The following is a 24,710-nucleotide window of genomic DNA, read 5'->3' as shown; positions in this document are numbered from 1 at the left end:
TTCCAAAACATCCAGTGATTTTGCAGAGCCACATCAATTTACAGAAATACTCATAATAAACATTGATACAAGTGTTATACATAGGATTAAAGATAAACTTCTCCTTAATGCAACCGCTGTGTCAGATTTCAAAAAAGCTTTACCGAAAAAGCACACCATGCAATAATCTGAGTACAGTGCTCAAACAACAAAACGAGCATACAGATATCCACCATGTTGTGCAGTCAACAAAGTCAGAAATGGCATTATAAATATTCACTTACTTTTGATCTTCATCAGAATGCACTCCCAGGAATCCTGTTTGATTTGTTCGATAAAGTCCATTTATGTCCAAATACCTCCTTTTTGTTCGCGTGTTTAGTACACAATCCAAACTCACGACGCGAGGGCAGGTCCAGGCGAAATTTCAGACGGAAAGTCATATTACAGTTCGTAGAAACATGTCAAACGAAGTATAGAATCAATCTTTAGGATGTTTTTATCATAAATCTTCAATAATGTTCCAACCGGAGAATTCCTTTGTCTGTAGAAATGCAATGGAACACAGGTCGCTCTCACGTGCGTGACCAGCTCATCCCACTTTGGCAGACCTCTGACTCATTCAGCTCTCACCCCCCCCCTTCACAGTAGAAGCATCAAACAAGGTTCTAAAGACTGTTGACATCTAGTGGAAGCCGTAGGAAGTGCAAATTGACCCCATAGACACTATGTTCGATAGGCAATGACTTGAAAAACTACAAACCTCAGATTTCCCACTTCCTGGTTGGATTTTTTTCTCTGGTTTTTGCCTGCCATATGAGTTCTGTTATACTCACAGACATCATTCAAACAGTTTTAAAAACTTCAGAGTGTTTTCTATCCAAATCTACTAATAATATGCATATATTAGCAACTGGGCCTGAGTAGCAGGCAGTTTACTCTGGGCACCTTATTCATCCACGCTACTCAATATTGCCCCCCAGTCCCAAAGAAGTTAAGGTGCACTGCACCTTAAAATGCTTTAGGTCAGTGGTCACCAACCAGTCTATCTCCAAGGCATTCCTAGTCGATTACCAAACATTTCTGTAAAAACCGATAAAGCCTTGTGTTCCTATTGTTTTTTTTGTGCGTTGTTGGTGGTAGCACTTGATTCAGCAGCCCTAGTACTGGCAAGGCAAAGTGTTCCCATTTTAAACCATTTCATGTATCTGAAGGTAGAACTCCGGCCAGAGAGCAAGTGAAGTGTACCTATAGGCCTACCGCTGGCCAATCAGTTAGCTCAGATCACCATGTCTGCACAGTTTCCTCGAGCCATAGACTGTAAAAAGAAGCCTCAAGGACAGCAATTTTGATACTGTGAGATTTCAAAACTCTTAAAACCATGACTAGAGAGAGACTCAAATAATACAGCAAAGAGCTGCTGTTTTTGTTTAAATTGTTATTCAGAAATGTCAACACTTTCTTAACACCTTTTTATAAGCCATGAAATGTACATTCTTCCTACTTCCACACGCTACATCAGCACTGCAGCGGCAATGAATGAGTATAGCAAAGTGTTCCGATAAGCTTGTGTTGTTATTATTGTTGTTATTAGCGGGTTGTGTCTTTTTGAATCTTAAAAAAATATATATACATAAGAACCTGGCATTACGAGCTCTGTTTGAAAATCTGGGGTGGCACCCTCTCCCCGTGAAGATATCATAAATAAAATGTATAAAATATATATGTTTTTCACCTTTATTTAACCAGGTAGGCAAGTTGAGAACAAGTTCTCATTTACAATTGCGACCTGGCCAAGATAAAGCAAAGCAGTTCGACACATACAACAACACAGAGTTACACATGGAGTAAAACAAACATACAGTCAATAATACAGTAGAAAAATAAGTCTATATACAATGTGAGCAAATGAGGTGAGATAAGGGAGGTAAAGGCAAAAAAAGGCCATGGTGGCCAAGTAAATACAATATAGCAAGTAAAACACTGGAATGGTGGATTTACAGTGGAATAATGTGCAAAATAGAAATAATGGGGTGTAAAGGAGCAAAATAAATAAATAAAAACAGTAGGGGAAGGGGTAATTGTTTGGGTTAAATTATAGATGGGCTATGTACAGGTGCAGTAATCTGTGAGCTGCTCTGACAGCTGGTGCTTAAAGCTAGTGAGGGAGATAAGAGCATGCATTTAGTTTTACTTGTATTTAAGAGCAGCTGGAGGCCACGGAAGGAGAGTTGTATGGCATTGAAGCTCGTCTGGACGGTTGTTAAGTGTCCAAAGAAGGGCCAGAAGTATACAGAATGGTGTCGTCTGCGTAGAAGTGGATCAGAGCCTCACCAGCAGCAAGAGCGACATCATTGATGTATACAGAGAAGAGAGTCGGCCCAAGAATTGAACCCTGTGGCACCCCCATAGAGACTGCCAGAGGCCCGGACAACAGGCCCTCCAATTTGACACACTGAACTCTATCAGAGAAGTAGTTGGAGAACCAGGCGAGGCAATCATTTGAGAAACCAAGGCTATCGAGTCTGCCGATGAGGATGTGGTGATTGACAGTGTCGAAAGCCTTGGCCAGGTCAATCAATACGGCTGCACAGTATTGTTTCTTATCGATGGCGGTTAAGATATCGTTTAGGACCTTGAGGGTGGCTTAGGTGCACCCATGACCAGCTCTGAAACCAGATTGCATAGCGGAGAAGGTGCGGTGGGATTCGAAATGGTCGGTAATCTGTTTGTTGACTTGGCTTTCGAAGACCTTAGAAAGGCAGGGTAGGATAGATATGTCTGTAGCAGTTTGGGTCAAGAGTGTCCCCCCCTTTGAAGAGAGGGATGACCGCAGCTGCTTTCCAATCTTTGGGAATCTCAGATGACACGAAAGAGAGGTTGAACAGGCTAGTAATAGGGGTTGCAACAATTTCGGGCAGATAATTTTAGAAAGAAAGGGTCCAGATTGTCTAGCCCGGCTGATTTGTATAGGTCCAGATTTTGCAGCTCTTTCAGAACATCAGCTGACTAGATTTGGGAGAAGGAGAATTGGGGAAGGCTTGGGCGAGTTGCTGTGGGGGGTGCAGTGCTGTTGACTGGGGTAGGGGTAGCCCAGGTGGAAAGCATGGCCAGCCGTAGAAAAATGCTTATTGAAATTCTCAATTATAGTGGATTTATCTGTTGTGACAGAGTTTCCTATCCTCAGTGCAGTGGGCAGCTGGGAGGAGGTGTTCTTATTCTCCATGGACTTTACGGTGTCCCAGAACTTTTTTGAGTTTGTGTTGCAAGAAGCACATTTCTGCTTGAAAAAGCTAGCCTTGGCTTTTCTAACTGCCTGTGTATATTGGTTTCTAACTTCCCTGAAAAGTTGCATGTCACGGGGTCTGTTTGTTGCTAATGCAGAACGCCACAGGATGTTTTTGTGTTGGTTAAGGGTAGTCAGGTCTGGAGAGAACCAAGCGCTATATCTGTTCCTGGTTCTAAATTTCTTGAATGGGGCATGCTTATTTAAGATGGTGAGGAAGCCATTTAAAAAAACAAAAAAAAACAGGCATCCTCTACTGACGGGATGAGGTCAATATCCTTCCCGGATACCCGGGCCAGGTCAATTTGAAAGGCCTGCTCGCTGAAGTGTTTCAGGGAGCGTTTGACAGTGATGAGTGGAGGTCGTTTGACCGCTGACCCATTACGGATGCAGGCAATGAGGCAGTGATCGCTGAGATCTTGGTTGAAAACAGCAGAGGTGTATTTAGAGGGCAAGTTGGTTAGGATGATATCTATGAGGGTGCCCGTGTTTACGGCTTTGGGGTGGTACCTGGTAGGTTCATTGATAATTTGTGTGAGATTGAGGGCATCCAGCTTAGATTGTAGGATGACTGGGGTGTTAAGCATGTTCCAGTTTAGGTCACCTAGCAGCACGAGCTCTGAAGATGGATGGGGGGCAATCAGTTCACATATGGTGTCCAGAGCACAGCTGGGGGCAGAGGGTGGTCTATACCAGGTGCAACGGTGAGAGACTTGTTTTTAGAGAGGTGGGTTTTAAAAGTAGAATTTCAAATTGTTTGGGTACAGACCTGGATAGTAGGACAGAACTCTGCAGGCTATCTCTGTAGTAGATTGCAACACCGCCCACTTTGGCCGTTCTATCTTGTCTGAAAATGTTGTAGTTAGGGATGGAGATTTCAGAGTTTTTGGTGGTCTTCCTAAGCCAGGATTCAGACACGTCTAGGACATCCGGGTTGGCAGTGAATAAAACAAACTTAGGGAGGAGGCTTCTAATGTTAACATGCATGAAACCAAGCCTATTACGGTTACAGAAGTCATCAAAAGAGAGCGCCTGGGGAATAGGAGTGGAGCTAGGCACTGCCGGGCCTGGATTCACCTCTACATCCCCAGAGGAACAGAAGAGGAGTAGGATAAGGGTACAGCTAAAAGCTATGAGAATTGGTCGTCTAGGATGTCCGGAACAGAGAGTAAAAGGAGCAGGTTTCTGGGGTCTATATATATATATATATAATATTTATTAAAAACAACTGGACATTTATTTTGATATTTCCCCCAATTGTGATATTATGATCTTGTCTCATTGCTCCAACTCCCCAATGGGCTCGGGAGAGGCGAATGTTTAGTCATGAGTCCTCCGAAACATAACCCGCCAAACCACGCTTCTTAACACCCACTTGCTTAACCCGGAACCCAGCCGCACGCACCAATGTGTCGGTGGAAACGCTGTTCAACTGATGACCTGAAGTCAGCCTGCAGGCGCGCCAGAATGGGTCGCTAGAGCGCGATGAGACAAGTTAAGCCCCCCTGGCCAAACACTCCCCTAACCCGGTTGACGCTGGGCCAATTGTGCGCCGTCTCATGGGTCTCCCGGTCGCGGCCAGCTGCGACACAGCAGCTCCAGGATCTGGAATCGAACCAGGATTTGTATAGACACAGCTAGCGATGCAGTGCCTTAGACCTCTGCGCCACTCAAGGGGGCCCATGTATCATTTTTTTTATATCAAGGAATGTTTAACTTTGTCTGGTCTTTGGAGTAACAATATGAATTGGTGCTTGAGGCAGAAATAATGCAGTGCGACTTGAGTTTTAAGCATGAGCTGGAAGACTGTGTCCCCTTTTCTCGTCAGAGGGACGGTGAGTCTGGTGAGAGGCAGCCTCACCGCTGCTCCCTCCTCTTGACTGACCATCAGATGCGGGCCATCAGTCCAGTAACAAAAAAAGAAGCAAATTATTATGCTCACTTAGCTGTGCCTCATAAGTAAATGATCGATTATCAGTGTGATCATATACATAAAAAAATATATATAATTTCAAAATGGTCTGAGAAGAACAACATTGGCAGGGGAATTCAGTCATATCCAGTATCTATTGCACAAACCTCATTGCTACATTACTGTTTTTAATTGGTTAATGTTGCATAGGCTTATGTTTAAGTCATAATTTTAAAAAGTCTGAGCGATAGATATCGGCTTGAATTTTGACTCAAAGTGATCTTGACTCAAAAGGTTGGTGACTACTGCTTTGTGGTAGTGATCAGATTTGTCAGCAGGCCACAAATGTGGCCATTTTGCAGGGCTCTGGCAGTGCTCCACCTGCTCCTCCTTGCACAAAGGCGGAGGTAGAGGTCCTGCTGCTGGGTTGTTGCCCTCCTACGGCCTCCTCCACGTCTCCTGATGTACTGGCCTGTCTCCTGGTAGCGCCTCCATGCTCTGGACACTACGCTGACAGACACAGCAAACCTTCTTGCCACAGCTTGCATTGATGTGCCAACCTGGATGAGCTGCACTACCTGAGCCACTTGTGTGGGTTGTAGACTCCGTCTCATGCTACCAGTAGAGTGAAAGCACCGCCAGCATTCAAAAGTGACCAAAACATCAGCCAGGAAGCATAGGAACTGAGAAGTGGTCTGTGGTCACCACCTGCAGAACCACTCCTTTATTGGGGGTGTCTTGCTAATTGCCTATAATTTCTACCTTTTGTCTATTCCATTTGCACAACAGCATGTGAAATTTATTGTCAATCAGTGTCGCTTCCTAAGTGGACAGTTTGATTTCACAGAAGTGTGATTGACTTGGAGTTACATTGTGTTGTTTAAGTGTTCCCTTTATTTTTTTGAGCAGTGTGTATTTTAGATTTGAGATTCTTCAAAGTAGCCACCTTTTGCCTTTGACAGCTTTGCACACTCTTGGCATTCTCTCAACCAGTTTCATGAGGTAGTCACCTGGAATGCATTTCAATTAACAGGTGTGCCTTGTTAAAAGTTAACATCTGATGCAGCACTCCATCACTCTCCTTCTTGGTCAAATAGCCCTTACACATCCTGGAGGTGTGTTGGGTCATTGTCCTGTTGAAAAACAAATGATAGTCCCACTAAGCGCATACCAGATGGGATTGCTAATCGCTGCAGAATGCTGTGGTAGACATGCTGGTTAAGTGTGCCTTGAATTCTAAATAAATCACTGACCAGTGTCACCAGCAAAGCACCATCACACCTCCTTCATGCTTCAAGGTGGGAACTACACATGCAGAGATCATCCGCTCACCTATTCTGCGTCTCACAAAGACACGTCGATTGGAACCAAAAATCTCAAATTTGGTCCTCATGAGAGCCAGTTTCATCATAGCGCTTGATGGTTTTTGCGACTCCACTTGAAGAAACATTCAAAGTTCTTGAACTGTTCCGCATTGACTGGCCTTCATGTCTTAAAGTAATGATGGACTGCTGTTTCTCTTTGCTTATTTGAGCTGTTCTTGCCATAATATGGACTTGGTCTTTTACCAAATAGGGCTATCTTCTGTATACCGCCCCTACCATTTCACAACACAACTGATTGGCTTAAACACATTAAGGAAACAAATTCCACAAATTAACTTTTAACAAGGCACATCTGTTAATTGAAATTCATTCCAGGTGACTACCTCATGAAGTTTGTTGAGAGAATGCCAAGTGTCCAAAGCTGTCATCAAGGCAAAGGGTGGCTACTTTGAAGAATCTAAAATATATTTTGATTTGATTTTTAAAAAATGAGTTACTACATGATTCCATTTTCATAAACTATTTCATAGTTTTGATGTCTTCACTATTTTTCTACAATGTAGAAAATAGTACAAATGTAAAGGAAAAACCCTTGAATGAGTAGGTGCCCAAACTTTTGACTGGTACTGTCCGTTAGAAATGTAGAAAGAGCGATCTAATAGGCTACTTTGAAGCAAGGGAAGACATGCCTCATATGTATTTAAAACGTTCAGGTTTCAAACAATTACACAGCATTCGGTAAGTATTCAGACCACTTTTCTCACGTTTTGTTACGTTACAGCCTTATTCTATAATTTATCAAATCATTTTTTGCCCTCATCAATCTACACACAACCCCATAATGACAAAGCGAAAACAGGTTTTTAGACATTTCTGTGACTGTATTAAAAATAAAAAACATACCTTATTTACATAAGTATTCAGACCCTTTGCTATGAGACTCGAAATTGAGCTCGGGTGCATCCTGTTTCCATTGATCATCCTTGAGATGTTTCTACAACTTGATCGGAGTCCACCTGTAGTAAATTTAATTGATTGGACATGATTTGGAAAGGTACACACCTGTCTATATAAAGTCCCACAGTTGACCGTGCATGTCACAGCAAAAACCAAGCTATGAGGTCGAAGGAATTGTCCGTAGAGCTCAGAGACAGGATTGTGTCGGCACAGATCTGGGGAAAGGTAACAAATATTTTCTGTAGCATTGAAGGTCCCCAAGAACACCGTTGCCTCCATCATTCTTAAATGGAAGAGGTTTGGAACCACCAAGACTCTTCCTAGAGCTTTCTGCCTGGCCAAACTGAGCAATCGGGGGAGAAGGGCCTTGGTCAGGGAGGTGACCAAGAACTTGATGGTCACTCTGACAGAGCTCCAGAGTTCCTCTGTGGAGATGGGAGAACCTTCCAGAAGGACAACATCTCTGCAGCACTCCACCAGTCATGCCTTTATGGTAGTGGCCAGACGAAAGCCACTCCTTAGTAAAAAGGCACGTGAAAGCCCGCTTGGAGTTTGCCCAAAGGACTCTCAGACCATGAGAAACAAAATTCTCTGGTCTGATGAAACCAAGATTGAACTCTTTGGCCTGAATGCCAAGCGTCACGTCTGGAGGAAACCTGGCACCATCCCTACGGTGAAGCATGGTGGTGGCAGCATCATGTTGTGGGGTTGTTTTTCAGCACCAGGGACTGGGAGACGAGTCAGGATCAAGGCAAAGATGAATGGAGCAAAGTACAGAGATCCTTGATGAAAACCTGCTCCAGAGCGCTCAGGACCTCAGACTGGGGCGAAGGTTCACTTTTTGACAGGACAACGTCCCTAAGCACACAGACAAGACAACGCAGAAGTGGCTTCGGGACAAGTCTCTGAATGTCCTTGAGTGGCCTAGCTAGGGCCCGGACTTGAACCCCATCGAACATCTCTGGAGAGACCTGAAAAATAGCTGTGCAGCAACGCTCCCCATCCAACCTGACCGAGCTTGAGGGGATCTGCCGAAAAATAATGGGAGAAACTCCCCAAATGCAGGTGTGCCAAGATTATAGTGTCATACCCAAGAAGACTGCGCTGTAATTGCTGCCAAAGGTGCTTCAACAAAGAAGTAGGTAAAGGGTCTGAATACCTATGTAAAACTTTTTATACAATTTTCAAACACACGTATTGTGCTTAGATTGAGGACTTTAAAAATAAAAATGTATAACATTTTAGAATATGGCTGTAACATAACTGTGGAAAAGTCAAGGGGTCTGAATACTTTACGAATGTACTGTAGATTGAAGAGGTAACCACCTTTGTGGAGAGGGAGCACATGGGCCGCCTTCCAAACCCTAGGGATAGCACCGAGATAAAGGTTAGATTAAAAATGTCACTAACCAGGTTTCCATCCAACCTTTTTATGCAAGTGGATGGACACCTAGCTACTGATTCCGCAATCGGGAGCAGAAATCTGCAGCAAGAAAGGCTCAAGCAAATCAGCAAACCAGTGAATTTTTTTAATCAATCTTAAGCAAAGCATCTAGCACATCCCAAGTAGAAGGTTAAAAAAAATATTCACTAGAAGTTGATTGATCTTCCAAAGAGCCAACTGGAGGCTGGGAGAGGGAAGCACAGTTTACCGACTGACAAGGGTCAATTTAACCACAATTTCTTTCAAATAAAAAGCCTGTCGAGATAAAATGCTGATTTAAAAGCATCAGTTGTGTCATTGTTCTCAGTAATGATGGCAGTCTGACAACTTGCTTAGGCAGGGAAGGAGAAGAATTTCCACGCTCGAGTGCATGACCTGTTTTCCAAAAGGATCACCAGCAGATTCTGAGAGAACTTAGGAAGTAGCTTAATTTAGCTTTTCTTAATTGAGGAAGTGCATCTATTTCTCAATTGCCAGAAATGCTACCAATCAGCTACTGAGTGAGTTTTTTTCAAGCCTTGGCCCAGGCCTGATTTCTCATCATAATGAGATCTGAAAGTACTGTAAAGAACCAAGGATTTTCTCTATATTTAACTCCAAGGCATTAAAAGGGGGTGTGTTTGTCTGCCAGAGATGTATAAAATAGATGAAGTTCTAGAAATAATTCAGTTTCTGGCATACATCTTATAAAGGAAAGCTTAGGCTGGGGATATTATTAATTTAGTTTATTTCGCTTCATAATTATAAAAGGATCAAAGTTTCTCTGTTTGGTATCTCTAATACATGCAGTAGAACAGTGATAACTGATGTCATTAGCGAAGACACCACTAAATAAGTACTTGTGGGGGCTATTTGGAAAAGTTTGGTAAATCAGCGAGGAGTTTGTGTATTTAATGTAAGAAACCTAGCAAACTCTTTCCCTTAACACATACACTATGGCTTATGTCAAACACGAAGACCTCTGCAGTGCGTTCAAAGGTACAATTCTCTCATTCTTGTGTTTCTGTCAGTTTTTTTTCCCCCTTTTTATTCTGCTTCCTCCTTTGTTTTATTTTCTTCCCACTCACCCCATCTCTGTTTGGTCTCCACAGGTGACACCCTCCTAGCAATCCGCGCTCCCACAGGCACACAGTTGGAGGTGCCCATACCGGAGTCGGTAAGTGTTTGCACTATAATACCCATTTCAGACAGATGTGGTATATTACCTATACAAAAAAAAGGCAATGTTTATGATCACCTTTCAAACAGCCCCTTGTTTACTACTTTTGTGTGCTAATTTTCCCATTTTATGCATATCACTGGGTAACTGGCAAATGGGGGGTGTTGTAAGACCATAGGCATGTTTTTACTTCAAATTAGGGAGGTGTAACCGACTGTTAACTGACTGTAGACGTCAAGAAAATAAACGAATTGTCCCAACAATAAAAAAAAATAAATTGGGGTTGGTGGCGGAATGAAAAGCTGACTGAAGATGGGACGGCCGGGCATTTGTGCGGTTGAGTCAGTTTCTGCGGTAACATGGACTCTTAAAGCTGCTACACATAGGAATTTTTTGCATTGTAATTTCAGAAAATATCCATAACATCTGGCGCTAATAGTGGTATGATTGGGTTTTGCATTATTACCTACCTGCCAATTTGCTCTGTCATTTCCTGGTTGTAAAAATTCTACACTGTTTGCTCAATTTCCGTTTACGCTGTGAAATATATTTTCAGTAACAAAAAATATAGTTTTTGAAGCTGTTGGAACAAAACGAAAGTAAAAGGCTCAAGGATTGCTAGTAACAGATGACATTCATGTACTGACTATCTCTGAAACTCACTTGGATAATACCTTTTTGATTATAGTGGTAGCAATACATGGTTATAACATCTACAGAAAACACAGAAATGCCAACACACTGGTGGTGTTGCTGTCTATGTTTAGAGCTACATTCAAGTAAAGCTTAGAGGATCTCATGTCAAATACTGTGGAAGTAATATGGCTACAGGTTCACCTGTAGCCATATCACCTCACTCGGTTCCATCATTCATTGAATTAGATGACTCATTCATCACAAACCCCACTGATATTGCCAACTACTTTAATACATGTTTTTTCATTGGCAAACACATCAAGAGTATAACTGGCAAAATGATGAAAGACAAGCACTGTCATTTTTGTATTCTGTAAAGGGAGTTTGGAAGAGGTATAATCAGTCGATCAACAATTACAAGCCACCTGGGTCTGACAATTTAGATGGAAAATTACTGAGGATGATATTGCCACTCCTATTTGCCATTTCTTCAATCTAAGTGTACAAAGTGTGTGCCGTCGGGGCTGGAGGGAATCAAAAGTAATTCTGCTACCCAAGAATAGTAAAGCACTCTTTTTCTGGCTGAAATAGCTGCCCAGAGTAAACTTTTTGTGTTTTGACAAGATACAATGCTATTTTACAGTAAATAAATAGGGAAAGGCATTCAACATGCACAGCACTTACACAAATGACTAATTGGCTGAGAGATTGATTGTGAGATCTGTTTTGTTAGACTTCAGTGCGGCTTTTGACGTTGTCGATCACAGTATGCTGCTGAAAAATGTGTCGTGGATCGAACTTTACCTGTCTAACAGAACACAGAGGGTTTTCTTTAATGGTAGCTTCTCAAACATAATCCAGGAAGAATCAGGCATTCCCCTGGGCATCTGTCTTGGCCCCTTACTTTTTTCAATCTTTACTAATGACCTGACACTGGCTCTGAGTAAAGCCTGTGTGTCTATGTATGCAGATGACTCAACACTATACACGTCAGCTACTACAGCAAGTGAAAGCACTGCAACACTTAAAGAGCTGCAGTCAGTTTTTCAGAATGGGTGACAAGGAATAAGTTAGTCCTAAATATTTCAAAAACTAAAAGCATTGCATTTGGGACAAATTATTCACTAAACCTTAATCCTCAACTAAATCTTGTAATGAATGATGTGGAAATTTAGGTGACTAAATTGCTTCGAGTAACCCTGGATTGTAAACTGTTATGATCAAAATCTATTGATGCAACAGTAGCTACGATTGGGTGAGGTCTGTCCATAATAAAGCGCTACTCTGCCTTTTTAACAACAATATCAACAAGGCAGATCCCACAGGCCCTAGTTTTGCACCTGGACTACTGCCTAGTCATGTGTTCATGTCCCGCAAAGAGGAACTTGGGAAAATTACAACTGGCCCAGAACAGGGCAGCACGGCTTGCCCTTAAATGTACTTGTAGAGCTAACATTAATAATATGCACGTCAATCTCTCATGGCTCAAAGTGGAGGAGAGATTGATGTCATCATTACTTGTTTTTGTAAGAAGTATTGACATGTTGAATGCATGAGCTGTCTGTTAAACTACTAGCACACAGCTCGGACACACATGCATACCTCACAAGACAAGCAAACAGGTCTCTTCACAATCCAGAACAGACTATGGGAGGCGCACAGTACATGGAACTCTAGTCCACATCAAGTAACTCACGCAAGCAGTAAAATCATGTTATTTTTTTAAATTTATTTTTAAATACACCTAATGGAACAGCGAGGACTGTGAAGTCTCTCTCACACACACACACACTTATTCAAACACACATAACATACACAGTATACACACACGTACACCTGGACTGTGTGTTGTAGTGCCGGAGGGCACGCACTTAATGTATAAAAAATGAATTATAATGTATATTACTGCGTTCGTTTTTGCTGGACCCCAGGAAGAGTAATGTGGATCCATAATATATACAAATATCCAGCAACTTTGCACAGCTATTGAAGAAGAGTGGGACAACATTCCACTGGCCACAATCAACAGCCTGATCAACTCTATGTGAAGGACATGTCGCGCTGCATGAGGCAAATGGTGGTCACACCAGATACTGACTGGTTTTCTGTTCCACACCCCTACCTTTTTTTTTTTAAAGGTATCTGTGACCAATAGATGCATCTGTATTCTCAGTCGTGAAATCCATAGATTAGGGCCTAATTTATTTAAATTGACTGATTTCCTTATTTGAACTGTGACTCAGTAAAATCAATGTTGTGTTAATATTTTTGTTCAGTGTAGTTAGTTTATCTACTGACTAGGGCTCTGTGATACCTAAAAATCTAGATTTTTCTCTCTCAAAGTTATGGGCGATTCACAATATATACCCCCAAAAAATTCTAAAATGTTTTCTCTAAATAACCTTTGTTGTAGAATAAAATGCCAACTACACTTTATTTCAAACAACAATAATCAAATGAATTTAGGGCTAGTGGAATGATACAATGGCTTAATACAGTATAAGCCTCCCACAACGATAAAACCCACTAATAATTTTATTAAAATAATTTAACATGTGTTATAATTGCAAAAACGTTTACAAAACAGACTAGACCACTAGTATAACAGTCTTTGTCTAAAATGCTGCTTGTGGTACCGCAATGCAACAAACTGAGTTAATTTTCTTATACCAGAATCAAGGTTCATTGATACACCCATTTTAGTAGTGTCTGCTCTGTGCAACTTGGGGCATACAAAATGGTATCTTTAGAAAGGTTAACTTCTCCATTACACAAAAAAAAATATCTGTGTGATTCAGTGTCCATATGACCGACCAAACCTGAAATGCAAATAGCGAGTTGAAACCGCTTGTCAGAGAAGAAGTTCTCTCATCTTTGTTGTTGTGAGTGGCAGGGGCTTTGTTTGTGTGCAAATGAGAAGGTGCATACAGCACAGAAGGAGCAACAGGGGACAGACCAAAAAGACATGAGAACGGACATAAACGCTCATAAAAACAAGAAATAAAAAATTTACTTGCAATACAGGCATTTGGAATATCGCTCTAAAACGTACATTCTAATTAATCTAATTAATTTGATATGTTGCCCATCCCTACTACTGGCCTCCCCATTTAGGAGGATATATAAATGACTGAAATCTAGCTAGCTCACTGGCCAGGGAGTAGACACTACTAGCCAACTAATTGTGGATGACCTATTTATTTTTTATCAAGCAAAAGACAGTTTGAAAATGTAAAAAATAACAATTAGTGGACTTGTTTTATGAATGATCGGACAGTGAAACGTAAATAAATTGGTAGCTAGCTGTTGAGGCTTTCATTTTATTTCTCAAATAATTAAGCTGAAGCTAGGTTTCACAAGTCATTCGGTACTTACTGTTCATGCCGGCGAGCAAGCTACAGATGGCTTTGCAGCAGATCTGTGTGACGCACACACCCAAGACGGCTCAACCAATCACCCAATGTAACTCATGACTATTAATGACTTTCCCTTCGGCTATCCTACGAAAGAAAATGTTGCTATTGGTACAATTGCAATGGCCACCAGACCAACCATTATGCCATCGTTGATTTGAATGAGGACGCCCATTCGATTCATTTTATTTCTAAGGTAGCACATGCCGTCAGGCGTGAAGGAGAGGAGAGAAAGTGTTAAATATATTTTTTACCTGAATGATCCACCACCGAAAGGACATCCAGCCAACTTGACACAACTGTGGGAAGCATTGGCGTCAACATGGGCCAGGATCCCTGTCGAATGCTTTCGACACCTTCTAGTCCGTGCCCCGACAAATTGAGGCTGTTCTGAGGGCAAAAGGGGGTGCAACTCAATATTAGGAAAGTGTTCCTAATGTTTTGTACACTGTGTATAGATATAGCTACTAAATAGAAATGTGGAAGCATACAATACATCTAGGAGCACAATGAAAGTACAATACATGATCAAAGGTATGTGGACACCTGTTCATCAATCTCATTCCAAAATCATGGACATTCATATGGAGTTGGTCCCCCCCCGTTGCTGCTATAACAGCCTTCACTCTTCTGGGAATGCTTTTCACTAGATGTTGGAACATTGCCTCAGGGACTTTCTTCCATTTAGCCATGAGCATTAGTGAGGTCGAGTGATTAGGCCTGGCTCGCAGTCGGCGTTCCAATTTCATCCCAAAGGTTTTCGATGGGGTTGAGGTCAGGGCTCTGTGCAGGCCAGCCAAGTTCTTCCACACCGATCTCAACAAACCATTTCTGTATGGACCTCGCTTTGTCCGCAGGGGCATTGTCATGCTGAAACAGGAAAGGACCTTCCAAACTGTTGCCACAAAGTTCGAAGCACATAATCGTCTAGAAAGTAATTGTATGCTGTAGGATTAAGATTTCCCTTCCCTGGAACTAAGGGGCCTAGCCCGAACCATAAAAAACTGCCCCAGACCATTATTTATTTTCTACCAAACTTTACAGTTGGCACTATGCATTCGTGCAGGTAGCATTCTCTTGGCATCCGCCAAACCCAGATTCGTCCGTCGGACTGCCAAATGGTGAAGTGTGATTCTTAATTCCTGAGAATGCGTTTCCACTGCACCAGAGCCCAATGGTGGCGAGCTTTACACATCTCCATCAGACGCTCGCCGTTGCGCATGATCGTAGGCTTGCGTGCGGCTGCTCGGCCATGGAAAACCATTTCATGAAACTCCCGACGAACAGTTTTTGTGCTGACGTTGCTTCTAGAGGCAGTTTGGAACTCGGTAGTGAGTGTTGCAAACGAAGACAGACAATTTTTACGCGCTACGCACTTCAGCGGTCCCATTCTGTGATCTTGTGTGGCCTACGACTCCGCGGGTGAGTCGTTGTTGCTCCTAGACATTTCCACTTCACAATAACAGCACCTACAGTTAACCGGTGCAGCTCTAGCAGGGCAGAAATTTGACAAACCGACTTGTTGGAAAGGTGGCATCCTATGACGGTACCATGTTTAAAGCCTCTGAGTTCTTCAGGTAGGCCATTCTACTGGAGCTTTCATTGCTGTGTGTCGATTTTTATACAACTGTTAGCAACGGTGTGGCTGAAATAGCTGAATCCACTAATTTGAAGGGGTACCCACATACATTTTTGTGTATGTACAGTACCAGTGAAAGGTTTTACACCTGCTCAATCAACCGTTTTTCTTTATTTGAACTATTTTCTACATTGTAGACTAATAGTGAAGACAAACTATGAAATCACACATATGGAATCAAAAGTAGCCACTCTTTGCCTTGATAGCTTTGCACACTTGTGGCATTCTCTCAACTAGCTTTATGAGGTAGTCACCTGGAATCTATTTCAATTAATGCAACCGATGTGTCAGATTTCAAAAAAGCTTTACGGAAAAAGCACACCATGCTGAGTACAGCGCTCAGAGACCAAAACAAGCCACACAGATACCCGCCATGTTGTGGAGTCAACAGAAGTAGCATTATAAATATTCACTTACCTTTGATGATCTTCATCAGAATGCACTCCCAGGAATCCCAGTTTCACAATATTTTTGATTTGTTCGATAAAGTCCATCTTTATGTCCAAATACCTCCTTTTTGTTCGCGCGTTTAGTTCACAAATCCAAATTCACACAGTCTAGGCACTTAGTTCAGACGACAGTTCCATTACAGTTCGTAGCAACATGTCAATCAATGTATATAATACATTTTTCAGATGTTTTTATCATAAATCTTCAATAATGTTCCAACTGGACAATTCTTTTGTCTTTAGAAAGGAAAAGGAACGCAGTTAACTCTCACGGGCGCAAGCCTGACTGAGCTCATGGCCTTCTGCCAGACCCCTTAGTCAAATTGCTCTTATTCTCTCCCCCTTCACAGTAGAAGCCTGAAAACTGTTGACATCTAGTGGAAGCCTTAGGAAGTGCAATCGGATGAAATTTTACACTGTATATTCGATAGGCAAAGACTTGAAAATCTCAGATTTCCCACTTCCTGGTTGGATTTTTTCTCAGGTTTTTGCCTGCCATATGAGGTCTGTTATACTCACAGACGTCATTCAAACAGTTTTAAAAACTTCAGAGTGTTTTCTATCCAAATCTACTACTAATATTGCATATCTTAGCTTCTGGGCCTGAGTTGCAGGCAGTTTACTCTGGGCACCTTATTCATCCAAGCTACTCAATCCTGCCCCCCAGCCATAAGAAGTTAACAGGTGTGCCTTAAGTTAATTTGTGGAATTTCTTTCCTTCTTAATGCGTTTGAGCCAATCAGTTGTGTTTTGACATGGTAGGGATGACACTTTAGAAATTGATTTTGCTAAAAATGTATTAAAGATGCTTTGATCCGTGTATCAAAGCATGGATGTAATTAATTTCAAATTCTTATTATAATAAATGTATTTCCTCTTGTGTCAGTTGTGTTGTGACAAGGTAGGGGTAGTATACAGAAGATAGCCCTATTTGGTAAAAGACCAAGTCCATATTATGGCATGAACAGCTCAAATAAGTGAAGAGAAATGACAGTCCATCATTACTTTAAAGACATTAAGGTCAGTCAATCTGGAAAATTATAAGAACTTTGAATGTTTCTTCAAGTGCAGTAGCAAAAACCATCAAACGCTATGATGAAACTGGCTCTCATGAGGACCGCCACAGGAAAGGAAGACCCGGAGTTACCTCTGCTGCTGAGGATCAGTTTATTTAAAGTTACCAGCCTCAAATTGTAGTCCAAATAAATGTTTCACAGAGTTCAAGTAACAGACACATCTCAACATCAACTGTTCAGAGGAGACTGTGTGAATCAGGCCTTCATGGTTGAATTTCTGCAAGAAACAACTACTAAAGGACACCAATAATAAGAAGACTTGCTTGGGCCAAGAAACATGAGCAATGAACATTAGACCGGTGGAAATCTGTCCTTTGGTCTGATGAGTCCAAAGTTTAGGTTTTTGATTCCAACCGCTGTGTCTTTGCTGTGTTATTCTGCAGTGATACCCAATCCCATCTGGTTTGGGCTTAGTGGGACTGTCATTTGTTTTTCAACAGGACAATGACCCAAAACACACCTCCAGGCTGTGTAAGGGCTATTTGACCAAGAAGGAGAGTGATGGAGTGCTGCATCAGATGACCTGGCCTCCACAATCATCCGACCTCAACCCAATTGAGATGGTTTGGGATGAGTTGGACCGCAGCGTGAAGGAAAAGCAGCCAACAAGTGCTCAGCATATGTGGGAACTCCTTCAAGACTGTTGGAAAACCATTCCAGGTGAAGCTGGTTGAGAGAATGCCAAGTGTGCAAAACTGTCATCAAGGCAAAGGGTGGCTACTTTGAAGAATCTAAAATATTATTTGTTATTCAAATATTATTATGATCTCAAATATTTGTTTAATACATTTTTGGTTACTACATGAATCCATGTGTTATTTCATAGTTTTGATGTCTAATAATGTTTAAAATAGTCAAAAATAAAAACCTTTGAGTAGGTGTGTCCAAACCTTTGACTGGTATTGTGTTTTTCAGGACCCTGTCTTTCAAAGATAATTCGTAAAAATCTAAATATCTTCATTGTAAAGGGTTTAAACACTGTTTACCATGCTTGTTCATTGAACCATAAACAATTAATGAACATGCACCTGTGGAACGGTCGTTAAGACACTAACAGCTTACAGACGGTAGGCAATTAAGGTCACAGTTATGAAAACTTAGGACACTAAAGAGGCCTTTCTACTGACTCTGAAAAACACAGAAAGAAAGCTCATCTTTGTGAACGTGCCTTAGGCATTAGGCCTGCAGGCTCATCCTGACATGACCCTCCAGCATGACAATGCCACCAGCCATACTGCTCGTTCTGTGTGTGATTTCCTGCAAGACAGGAATGTCAGTGTTCTGCCATGGCCAGCGAAGAGCCTGGATCTCAATCGCATTGAGCACGTCTGGGACCTGTTGGATCGGAGGGTGAGGGCTAGGGCCATTCCCCCCAGAAATGTCAGAGAACATGCAGGTGCCTTGGTGGAAGAGTGGGGTAACATCTCACAGCAAGAACTGGCAAATCTGGTGCAGTCCACGAGAAAGAGATTCACTGCAGTACTTAGCGCAGCTGGTGGCCACACCAGATATATATATATTTTTTATATTTTTATAAATTTTACCCCCTTTTTTACCCCAATTTTCGTAGTATCCAATCGCTAGTAATTACTATCTTGTCTCATCGCTACAACTCCCGTACGGGCTCGGGAGAGACGAAGATCGAAAGCCATGCGTCCTCCGAAGCACAACCCAACCAAGCCGCACTGCTTCTTAACACAGCGCGCCTCCAACCCGGAAGCAAGCCGCACCAATGTGTCGGAGGAAACACCGTGCACCTGCCCCCCTTGGTTAGCGCGCACTGCGCCCGGCCCGCCACAGGAGTCGCTGGAGCGCGATGAGACAAGGATATCCCTACCGGCCAAACCCTCCCTAACCCGGACGACGCTAGGCCAATTGTGCGTCGCCCCACGGACCTCCCGTTCGCGGCCGGCTGCGACAGAGCCTGGGCGAGAACCCAGAGACTCTGGTAGCGCAGCTAGCGCTGCGATGCGATGCAGTGCCCTAGACCACTGCGACACCCGGGAGGCCCGGCCACACCAGATATTGACTGTTACTTTTGATTTTGACCCCCCCCTTTTGTTCAGGGACACATTATTCAATTAATGTTAGTCACATGTCTGTGGAACTTGTTCAGTTTGTTTCAATTGTTGAATCTTATGTTCATACAAATATTTACACATGTTAAGTTTGCTGAAAATAAACGCAGTAGACAGTGAGAGGATTTTTTTTTTTTTTTTTGCTGAGTTACATACCTTTTCAGAAGGACAACCATCTCTGCAGCACTCCACCAATCTGGCCTTTATGGTAGAGTGGCCAGACGGAATCCACTCCTCAGTAAAGGGCACATGACAGCTCGCTTGGAGTTTGCCAAATGCACCTAAGGGACTCTCAGACCATGAGAAACAAGATTGTCCGATGAAACCAAGATTGAACTCTTTGGCCTGAATGTTTTTCAGCGGCAGGGACTGGGAGACTCATCCGGATCGTGGGAAAGATGAATGGAGCTAAGTACAGAGAGATCCTTGATGAAAACCTGCTCAGAGCACTCAGGACCTCAGACTGGGGCGAAGGTTCACCTTCCAACAGGACAACGACCCTAAGCACACAAGACAACGCAAGAATGGCTTTGGGACAAGTCTCTGAATGTCCTTGAGTGGCCCAGCCAGTGCCAGACTTGAATCCCATCGAACGTGTCTGGAGAGACCTGAAAATAGCTGTGCAGCGACGCTCCCGATCCAACCTGACAGAGCTTGAGAGGATCTGTAGAGAAAAATGGGAGAGTCTTCCCAAATACAGGTGTGCCAAGCTTGTAGCGTCATACCCAACAAGACTCGAGGCTGTAATCACTGCTAAAGGTGCTTCAACAAAGTACTGAGTAAAGGGTCTGAATACTTATGTAAATGTGGTACTTCAGTTTTTTATTTGTACTAAATTAGCAAACATTTCTAAACCTGTTTTTGCATTGTCTTAATGGGGTATTGTGTGTAAATTGACCGGGGGGAAAATAAATGTAATCCATTTTAGAATAAGGCTGTTACGTATCAAAATGTGGAAAAGTCGAGGGGTCTGAATACTTTCCCGAATGCATTGCGTGTGTGTGTTAACCCAATAGGTCCCACTGTAATGTCGGTGAGTTTTGGACTTCTAACTCTGTAGAAGTTGTGTGTTTTTGAGTTTGGTTGTACCATTTTTGGATTGGTCTATTTCTTTTATATCTATAGATATCAGCCATTAGTCTGTTTCATTTAACGGGGGCTGAGCTAGAGCGGTATTTGTGAGACAAGGGAGAATCCCGAAGGGGCCGGATCTTTTATACAAAAGCATCTGAGTCCAAATGGTTTGAGCTACAAACCATCTATGAAAAGCTCAATCTCATAACGCACATGTTTTGCTCTATAACGCTCACAAACCACAAACCAAGTCATTAGAAGGTAAGGGGTTCCCTTGACATAGAAGTAGGGAATCCCAGGACATATTGTCTATAACACTGTAATAAGCTCATAGTTGCTGTCACAAACTCAACGCCACACAGTTGTCACTGACTAGTTGGATATTAATTTCCCAGTGAGCAAACTTCTGTACTTACAGCATTCATATAAATTCATTTTTATCAGGATTTTGCTTTGGCGGACCTTATTTTTTTTATTACAATTTTTCAATATAACTCATGAATGCAATAGTTTATGCCCAATTGTTGTGTGTTATACTTGTAGCCCTGGTTGTCCTGAAAATTAAATGATTAAACAGTTCATTGTGAGGCTAAATATAAGGGAGATAATTGAAAGTCTGGGTAGATTCGGGAGGATTCCAGATTTTCATACTCATACCATCCTTATCTCATACCAGGATTTCCTGTATTACCGGCATAGCACACAGGGGGGTGCTAAAAAATATAAGAAACCCATTGGGCCTCTATTACCAGAATGTTAATTAAATTAGTAAAAACTAATAGCAAAACCACAGATGCTGTTTGCTAATGAGCGAAAACTAACATTAACTAATTGCAAAGAGATATATATATATAGCTATAGATAGCTCAAAGATATACAAGCACAGCTAGTAGCTACCGAATGTCATTTTCGGTGAATGTGGACATTTACAAGCGAAAGTGAACGAGAGAAATTCTGCAAATGAACGAAGTTGTGATGCATGCTTTTCTGAAGGTAAAGTGCATATAACTACATATTTTATATATATTTTTTAACTTAAAATAATTTTTTTGAAAGTATTGGTATTGAAAAACCATACCATGGCTTTTTCCAAGTGCCCACCCAAGCCTAGTCTTGGGACTGATAGGGTTAATGATAAGAAGTTACTAAAAGTTCATAAGGTTTTTGGAGTGATTTCATGCTTAATCAAGCAGAATGTTCCCTTAATATTTTAGTTATTAGGTGAGACAAAAATGTTTTGCTTCCCCTTTAAGGGACGGGCTGTTACTGTCATAACTGGGTACTTTACTGTGATGGGAAAAACTCTCTGACTGCGAGGTTTCTTCCCTAGCAGCAGACCTTTGCAGCAAACTCAAACATTGGAAAAACAACCTAGCTTGTGAACAAAATGATGTAACTGGCCAAGAACATAAGGACAAAGTCACACTTCAGTAGCCTTTCTTGTCAATTCGATCTACTTCTACATTTGTGCTTTGGATGGGGGGGAAATTATCTCTGACCACCCGCCAACATGGCTGGTGAAATAGACATTCTTACCCACCAATCACAATCTATCTGTATTTGGCGGGTGTTAATTTCCCGCCCTGAACACCCAACAACGTGGCGGGTGAAATTGTAATCTCAATGCCAAAATCTACCAGAATTTTGCAGGTTTCATTTTAGGCACTGTTTAGGTGGCTTTTCTTTTTCTTTTCTTTTTTTAATTTTTTACCCCCTACTACTTTCAGATATACCAAAAGCAGGTGAAAAGAAGCAGGCATGATCAATTTGTGGGATTTTGGTCTGTTTATGAAAGTGATACAAAAATGACTCTCCCCTTTGTCTCACTGTGCTCCGACCATGGATCTCCAGCTTGGATTTTGGCGAGCTACTGGTTGTGCAGGCTTCTGTTCCAGCCTAGCACTAATAGACTTTTTAAAAGTATTCAACTAAACACAGTCTGGACAACGATTATATGAATCAAGTGTCAGTACTGGGGTGAAACAAAGGCCTACGCAGCAGCTCTACAGAATCCGAGTTGGAGTTTCCTGTGCCTCTACCATGTGTCTGACTCTGAGTGACTGTTGGCAGGTACTGAATGGACAGAAGAAGTATCAGATCCGTCTCAAGAGCTCAGCAGGACCCATTGAGGTTCTTCTAGTAAACAAGGACCCGTCCAGCCCATCTCCAGTGGTACTGCCCGTCCCCCCACCAGAGGACATGCTCCAGAGCCTGCCAGTGCCTGCTGCTGCTAACCCAAAACCAGCACCTGCTGCTCCCTCCCAGCCCAACCAGCCTCTGACCCCCTCCTCCAACCCCAGTTCTGCCACACTCTCACCTGCTTTCACAGCTACTACCAACCAGGCAGTCACCACCGCAGGTATGACTTGGTCTGAGAAAGGGCAGACTTCTTACTGTATCCTTGTCTTTATCTGAGCATTGGAAGGGCAGCAAAATGTAATTCTCATATCATTGTCCTACTTTTACAGTGTCTAGCAAAAACGCCAGCACACTGAGTGTTTCCACACCCACTACCAACACAACTGCCCAACCGACAACCCTGTTGGACACCCAGCCTCTCCAGTCCTCTGCCTCATTGGATGGCTTCTCTTCCTCATCTTCAGCAATCTTTGGACCAATCAAGACTGACCCCTCAGAACGTAACTGTCACCTGCTGTTTCCCTAAGAGCATAATGCGTCTCTATCCTGCTACAAAATCATACAAGGGGGACACCACAGAACTACAAAATATACATCAGTCTAGGTTTATTTAGGGAGTGTGTGCACTCTTTATCAATACTTTTTTGGTGTTATTGAGTGAGGGACTATAATGTTTTTTGTCTTCTGTTTGTAGTGCTGGAGTTCCCCAAAGAACTTTCTGATATGTTTGACCCAAGTAAAGGTAAAGATCACCTCCACAAATTATGAAATCTATTGGGAGTTATTTTGCTATGGCAAATGTTATCAATGTATAGGCAATTACTTGAGATTATAGTTTCCAGAGTAAATGTTTTGCACCTTTTTTAATTCTAACCCCTCATCCCCATATCTCTCCCTCTCACACTGTCTCTCGGAGTAGAGATCATGAGTGCAGACCTGTTGGAGGAGTTGATGTCTTCTGAAGGTAAGTTGCCATGCCTACAGGTCTGCTAATTTGGATTTGTAGATCAGTAGAGATATACTTGACATATCAAGTTGAGAAATACACTCCTCCCTGATCTCTTTGTACCCGTCTCTCTTTCCCAGTGTTCTCTCCACTCCTCCGTCTGTCTCCCCCGCCGGGTGACCACGACTATATCTATAACCTTGACGAAACCGAAGGCCTTTGTGACCTCTTTGATGTTCCTATCCTTAATCTTTGACCTCTGAGCTGAGTTCCCAATAGTGTATTATGTAAGGAAATCTAAGAACAAAACATGTTGACCGTTTTTATATGGGAAAAAAACAAATGAGTGATTTTATTTTTGGATCCCTATGTATTAGAAGATTTTTCTGTGTAAAAAGAAAAAATAATGTTGTCAGTCTGATGCTCTTCTTTCTCTTACCCAAATCGTTCCCAAATCTTTCCACTAAACATTGGCAGCAAATGTTTCAGGGCGTAGTGGCTCTAAGTTAGATGAAAAGGGGGGATAAAGAAATATTGTCCTCTTCGAACTGAACTGATGATCTCTCCGGTGAAATTCCTTTCTGATGCTGGTCTGTGATGAACTATATGTTTTGAAGTAAGTTACAAACTGGCAAAAGCAGTCCTCATCGCGCTCTGATCCTCATCAACACAGTGTCAACAGATTCAGAGACACCCAGGCAGCTGCACACACTCGTACAGTACGTGTGAATGTGTACACACACAGCTGATCAAATATGCACTGTTCTGTGTATATAGAGAATATATATATTTTGTATTACCAGCATTTGTGGAGTTAAATGTGTAATGAACTGCATGTGTAATACAGTGAGACAGCAATAGTGAACCAGTGTTCCAGACGAAGACAGGATAAGAGAAAGTTTTGAAGGGTTTTAGGTGTAATGCACATTGAATTAACTGCAACACGTCTATCATTCATCTTGGTCCCCTTGCTTTGTTTTGTTGTTTTCTTTCTTACCCGTTTCACTCACTTTACAACATTATCTGTGGCATTCTTGGTTTGTCTTACAATTATTATGTATATAAATATTTTATTTAGTCTATGTAAAATAATGTTTCTAGCTGTTAAAGAATTACATGAAAAACAATCATAAATTCCTATAAAGTATGGTAGCGTTTTGAGTGGTGTCTATCGTCTTTGTATATGTTTCTCTGATTC

General features: G+C 42.0%; 1 protein-coding gene across 1 annotated transcript in view; it reads left to right on the top strand.

The window, feature by feature from the left end:
- e2f4 (E2F transcription factor 4) overlaps positions 1-24,673 on the top strand; it is a 28,834-nt gene extending 4,161 nt beyond the window's left edge. The window contains exons 4-10 of the mRNA XM_055939681.1: positions 9,838-9,881; positions 9,995-10,059; positions 22,498-22,786; positions 22,896-23,066; positions 23,261-23,308; positions 23,486-23,530; positions 23,653-24,673. Coding sequence (XP_055795656.1) covers positions 9,838-9,881; positions 9,995-10,059; positions 22,498-22,786; positions 22,896-23,066; positions 23,261-23,308; positions 23,486-23,530; positions 23,653-23,768 — 778 coding nt within the window. The 3' untranslated portion in view covers positions 23,769-24,673. The remainder of the gene's footprint in view (positions 1-9,837; positions 9,882-9,994; positions 10,060-22,497; positions 22,787-22,895; positions 23,067-23,260; positions 23,309-23,485; positions 23,531-23,652) is intronic.
- Positions 24,674-24,710: the final 37 nt, after the last annotated feature.

Source organism: Salvelinus fontinalis, chromosome 12 (genome assembly GCF_029448725.1).
Source record: "Salvelinus fontinalis isolate EN_2023a chromosome 12, ASM2944872v1, whole genome shotgun sequence".
In the NCBI taxonomy this organism is placed as follows: Eukaryota; Metazoa; Chordata; class Actinopteri; order Salmoniformes; family Salmonidae; genus Salvelinus; species Salvelinus fontinalis.
Note: the sequence above shows the minus strand (reverse complement) of the source record. Positions and strands in the feature narration are given on the sequence as shown.